The sequence below is a fragment of the Peromyscus maniculatus genome, chromosome 7, assembly GCF_049852395.1.
Source record: "Peromyscus maniculatus bairdii isolate BWxNUB_F1_BW_parent chromosome 7, HU_Pman_BW_mat_3.1, whole genome shotgun sequence".
Lineage (NCBI taxonomy): Eukaryota > Metazoa > Chordata > Mammalia > Rodentia > Cricetidae > Peromyscus > Peromyscus maniculatus.
Window position 1 is genome coordinate 51,492,295 of NC_134858.1, and position 6,000 is coordinate 51,498,294.

At 38.8% G+C, this 6,000-nt stretch overlaps 1 protein-coding gene across 9 annotated transcripts in view; it reads right to left on the reverse strand.

Moving 5' to 3' along the window:
• The window catches only part of Dmxl2 (Dmx like 2), a 132,458-nt gene that overhangs the window by 39,306 nt on the left and 87,152 nt on the right, over positions 1-6,000 (reverse strand). For all 9 annotated transcript variants that reach the window (XM_076576291.1, XM_042280955.2, XM_042280953.2 and 6 more), the window contains 3 exons: positions 5,914-6,000; positions 4,147-4,244; positions 3,176-3,341 (listed from right to left, as the gene is read on the reverse strand). The exon at positions 5,914-6,000 is cut by the window's right edge and continues 83 nt beyond it. In XM_076576291.1, coding sequence (XP_076432406.1) covers positions 3,176-3,341; positions 4,147-4,244; positions 5,914-6,000 — 351 coding nt within the window. The remainder of the gene's footprint in view (positions 1-3,175; positions 3,342-4,146; positions 4,245-5,913) is intronic.

A 6,000-nucleotide genomic window follows, 5' to 3' on the forward strand; every position in this document is an offset into this window, starting at 1 on the left:
GCAGACAGGTGAGCAGTCACAACCCAGGCACCTCCAGACTAGAAGGATGGTGCATGAGATGAGCACAAGACACAGCGTGTCAGTGTGATCTCGGTCTTAGGTCAACTGAAACAGCATTCATTGTTAAATAAAACACTACTTAAAATGTTTTGCACTCATAAGTGGATTCTAGATATAAAATAAAGAACAATCAGACCACAACCCACAGAACCATGGAGGATATATATATATATATCATGGAGGTCCCTAGGATGACTGTGGCTTATAATAAATTTCGGTTTTACTCAATTACTGAGCAAACCTCAATGAAACATCTCACTATTAAGATAAGAATACATACTCCATCAAGCTGATAATAGAAAATAAATTAATTTTAAATAATAAAAAATAAAAAGAAAAGAAAAATTTGAAATATTAAACAAACAAACATTTTACTAAAGTTAAAAAAAGGGAGAACTAGGGACTCATCATTCCTCTCCACATTCTATTCTTTCCCTTGTTTTATATATTTTAAATTTTTTTATTGGTGGATTCTGCCGGAGTTTATCGGTGGATTCTGCTGGAGGATCCGATGCAGATAAGCACTGGAGGGCTCCTGTTCCAAATCACCCTCTGGAGCAATGGAAGGATCTTTCTACTAGCATGTGGAGGAGACCCCATCTAGTGTTGGTGTGGCCCCGGAGTTTGGTTTATGTCTTTCCTCAGGACAATGAGGTTCCTCTTTGGATTCCTGAGCACTGAACCCACCCTGTGGATGCTGCTGAAGCTCAACATGACAGAGACCTAATGGGTCTTCATGAAAAAATTTACCCTTCTGATGCCAATCGAGATTGAAAGCCCAATATGGCCAGCTTTGGCAAGCATTAATGTAAGCCTAGGAACTGTGGCCATGAGATTGGATTCTCCAGAAGAGCTGCCAGCTAAAGTCATGCTGGGATCAAGAAAAATGGGCCTTGGCGGTTCGTGTTCCTGGAGTTGTATCCATGCCAGTGGATGTCCACACAATCCAGAAGAGAATTTGACATTGCTGCTGCCACTGTTGCTGTTGTAACAATGGCACACACTGCGGCTACTGTTTCTGGGATTACCATTTCATAATTGCTTACTACAGCTAGCACAGTGGAGACCCTGACAACAAAAGTAGCTACTACAGTTAGTTAATCTTTCATTCTATTGGGCATGATAAATTTAATTCAGTAGTTATATACACCTTGATTGGCTTTGAAAATTATAAATTTATAAACTCAAGTTCCAGCTGCTTTTGGGATACTATCTTACAAGGACTCCAACATACAGTATGGCTCGATAAGGAAGGGAATGGCTCAGTTGCCTTTAGCCTACTGGCTATGGGTGAGATAGGACCTCTGTTGTCTTTTCTGTATCAAACACACAGATTGCAAGCCTAGTGCCACTTTGAGATCTTTGGCAGCAATTAACCATGCAGCTCACACATGATTGAGCAGGTATGATAATGAGTATTCAGAGACAGGTAATGCCTGGGGGGCACTCACCAACCTAAGACAGAGCACCTGTGTGGCCTGGGCAGGCGTCTCCATGACGGGTAAGGTGACCTGCTGACGTCCCATGCAACCCAAGTCAGAAGCTCATTTTTTAATAAAAGGGGGACCTGTAGGTCCCTGGCCCTCACTTTGGGTAACTGTTGCCTTGCTTGCGGACCTTGACCTTGACATCCTCCCTATGCTAATTCCCTGCCAGGTTCCACCCTCCTGAATGCTTAAGGGAAGTTCCTTGTCTGTGTATCCTGAATAATGGACATTAACAGCTTAGATGAAACATCAGTAGCTAACTTCTGCCCTCCAGGGTCCTCCCATTGTGCTGTAAGCCTGTATTTAAGACCTCCTCCCCGCTTCAAGGAATGACATTCGGCATTTAAAATTAAATATATATATAAAATTGAATGAATACTGCAAATGTAATCTATGAATACTACAAATGTGGTTAATATCATGAGTGTAAGTAATGAATATCATGAGTGTAATTTAAAAATTAAATTTAAAAAATTTTAAAAAAAGAAAAAAAGGTAAAAAAAAATGTTTTGATATATACCTCAGTCCCTCTTAATTTCCAAATGTATTTTTATATAAATGTGTACTGTTTTAGAAGAACCTTCTGTTTACTAAGGAAAAACTGATCCTTGTCCTATTACAGACCTGAGCCAACAGTAACGGCTTCATCAACATCTCTTCTCTAAATATCTTCTAAGCTAACATTGCTATTTCAGAATTATAGGCATTTACAACTATGAAAATGTTACAAATATGCTGAAGTATAAAAATGCTTTTTAAAATTTGTAATGTATTCACTTTGTTAGAAGTTTTCTATTTCTTCTATCATGTTTTTGGTGATTTTTTTTAATTGTTGCTGCTTTAAAATTTTATTATTTTTAAAAGTTGTAAATTAAAAGAAAAAAAATCATATAAGAAAATTAACCGGACTGAAGGACTATATAGTCTCTATATTATATTACATGTAACATGTAATTAATATAATACAATCTATAATATATAGAGAATATATTATAGGATAATATATAATAATATAATATATCATATATTTGGTTTTTTTAGAGATAGGGTCTCTCCATAGCCCAGGATGGCTTGAAATTTGCATTGATCTTCCTGCCTCTGCTCCCAAATACTAGGATTATTTTTAGCTCTATTTTTACTTCTGTATGAGTCTAGATAATTCATAAAGCTAATAACTAACCTAAAAGGAAGAGCCATCAGGAAGCAGAAATATTGAAAAATTTAAAATCACCTGCCAGGATTATGTAACATAAGATGCAATGTTTCACCTCCTCACACGCACTGTCAATACTTCAAGCAAGTACATTGCAGCACAGCACAAACTGCAATGTTAGTCTCAAGTACTTAAATACCAGCTTTTCTGCACAAGATAAGGAGGTCATATCCTATGCACATATTTAAATGGCTCAGAATCACAAGATGGATGGTAAAAAGACATTCACAAACCACTCTTGACCTTTTCTGTAAGTTTTACATTTTACCTTAATATGTAACATGCCACACCTGAAGTTGTAATTCCCCTTACACTGTCTGACTTTGGCAAGCTCTGTAGCTCTCACAAACGTCTAACAAAAATTACAACCTGCTCTAAGGCCTCACTGCATGATTGCTAACTCGCTTATTTATACCTCTATGGCATCTTTCAATGAACCAGCCAACAAGAAAAAGGCAGCTGATTGTTCAAAGCGCTGTTTTCCAAGTAAAGAAAAAGCATTTTTCAAAGCAGCTTTCCGCCATCTATCTTCATTAAAGTTGTGGCTGAAAAATGTTGTCATTTTTTCATCATGTTGTGACCTGGGAATGAGAACACAAACACTAGTGACTATATCACACTTAAAATATTTTAATTATTTATAAATTGTATGAAGACAGAGAAAAGAAAAAAACCTCTAACATTCAACTTAAAGAAGACCAGCAGAGGGGCTACAAAGGAAGCTCGGTGTCAAGAGCACTGGCTGCTCTTGCAGAGGACCCAGGTTTGGTTCCTAGCACCCAGGTGGTGGCTCACAACTGTAATCAGTAACTCTAATTTCAGGGGATGCAATGTCCTCATTGATCTCAGCAGCCACAGCACGCACACAGTATACATACACACATGTAGGCAATACAGGCAGGCAAAACACCCGTATACATGATAGAAAATAAAGAAATCTTAAAAGACCAACAGCTCCAGTTACAGATGTTGCTTATTAGCATTTCTTCTAATAAGGATTGCTGATGTACCCTGTGTACTCACACAGGAAGCAAGACTATCTTTTATTTTCCAATGTGCTTTTATCAACATTTTTTATAAGATCCTATCTTTTAGCTGGGCAGTGATGGTGCACGCCTTTACTCCCAGCACTTGGGAGGCAGAGGCAGGTGGATCTACCAAGTGAATTCCAGGACAGCAAAGGCTACACAGAGAAACTCTGTCTTGAAAAACAAAACAAAACAATCTCATCTTTTAAACTAAATTAAAAGATATTTTGCCCATTCACTGTAAATAAAAGAACCAAGACATAAAGAAGTCAGCTGACTTGGCAGAGCTCCTGCCGTGAATTCTTTTCAAAAGCATTAGAGTTCAGATCCCAAACACAATCTCCTTCCAGGACCTTACCTGAACAGACCCCACACTACTGCTTTCTTCTTCATTGACAGGTAGAATAAAGCAGCATCTAAGGCATCATTGTTCCTTTGAAAAGAAGCTTTGGCAACCTAAGAGTAAGGAAAGTAACATGTAACTACTTGACAAAAAGAACTACAATTAATCAATCCAACAATTCACGATTCACTGTTACCTCCTTAGCTCACAAACTAAGGAAATGGGAGTATGTGCACCCAGGAGCTTATGATGGCACCCTCCTAGAGCAAAGCATTTGTATGCCAGTAATCCTAATAAAAACAGCACAGCAGCTAGTATTTATTGAGTGTTTACCATATACCTGGACCAGGCTGAGCACCTTTCATTAATCTTAATGAATACTACTCACTATGAAGTCCTACTCGGGTAGGAGGTAACTGAGCAAAGAGCTTTAAGTAAACTGCCTAAATTCACACACTAAGGTGAGGAAAGGAAAACCTACATAGCAATAAACTACGGTAACGACAACAGAAAATTCAATAGATGTGATCATCTTCTGGAAATTCAACACATTATATTTCTTAATGTGCAGCTCTATGGATAAAAGAGCATGTTGTCAAGACTGACAATCTGAGTTTGATTGTTGTTGTTTGGGGGTTCTACTCTATATTCCAGGATAGCCTTGAACTCACTATGTAGCCCAGGATGGCCTCAAATTAGGGCAACCCTCCTGCCTTAGCCTCCTGAGTGTTAGCATTATAAGCATTCACCTCTATGCCTAGCTTGTTTTTTTGAAATAGGACCGTACCAGGAAGTCTAAACTAGCCTGGTTGTGGTCTGTAACTTAAGCTGCCTTCCAACTCCTGACCCTGCCCTGAACTTCGAAAGTACTGGGGTTGCAGGAGCATGCCCTAGAGTTTTGTTTGTTTTCAAATAAGATACACGTCAAACAGTAATGTCTAAAAAAGTCTTCTATTCCATTAGCTGGACATATAGTGGTGGTGCACGCCTTTAATCCCAGCACTCAGGAGGCAGAGGCAGGCAGATCTCTGAGTTCAAAGTCAGATTGGTCTATATAGTGAGTCCCAGAGCAGCCAGAGATACAAACACAGTAGGACCCTGTCTCAAAACAAACAAACACTACACATAGCAAAAAAATGTACAGCATTCTGCATACAAGTTTTATAAAGGTCAGGTTTGAAACTCTACGTGCATATGTGCACCCACACACATACACATGCAAACACACATAATAAAGAAATGCCTATTTTTAAATTGTTCTAAAAAATATCTCAAAAGGTAAAAACTAGTTCTCTAGAATAGGTTTTCTGGAAGTTTAAAAACAGAATTAATGTTTTCTAGTAGAAGCAGGAAGACAGACTGAGCTACATAGCATATTCTCCCTGTCTCTCCATCTCTCTCTCTCTCAGTCTCTCTCTCAGTCAGTCTCTCTCTCTCTCTCTCTCTCTCTCTCTCTCTCTCTCTCTCTCTCTCTCTCTCTCTCTCTCTCTCTCTCCATGGTGGGTGGAGAAGCAGTAAAGAGGGAATAGAAATGTTTAAGTGTTTTGAAGGGGGAAAGAAAAAAAACTGGGACAGGGGCTTTAATTGGGCAGGAAGATAAATATGGAAAAGAGAAGAGGGTAAAGTAGCGGGTGCGGGTGCATGGTGTGTGTGTGTGTGTGTGTGTGTGTGTGTGTGTGTAACAACAATTAAAAAAATAGGGACCACGGACTTAAGAGTGAAGGGGAAGGAGAAAGATAGGGAAATGATATAGTCTTTGAAAATCCAATGAAGGAAAGTTACCTTTTCAATGCATCTTCGAAGTGTGTTAACATTCCTCACCCACCAGCCTATTCCCATGGCTCTTAATTCAGACCACTGAGGGTCCCC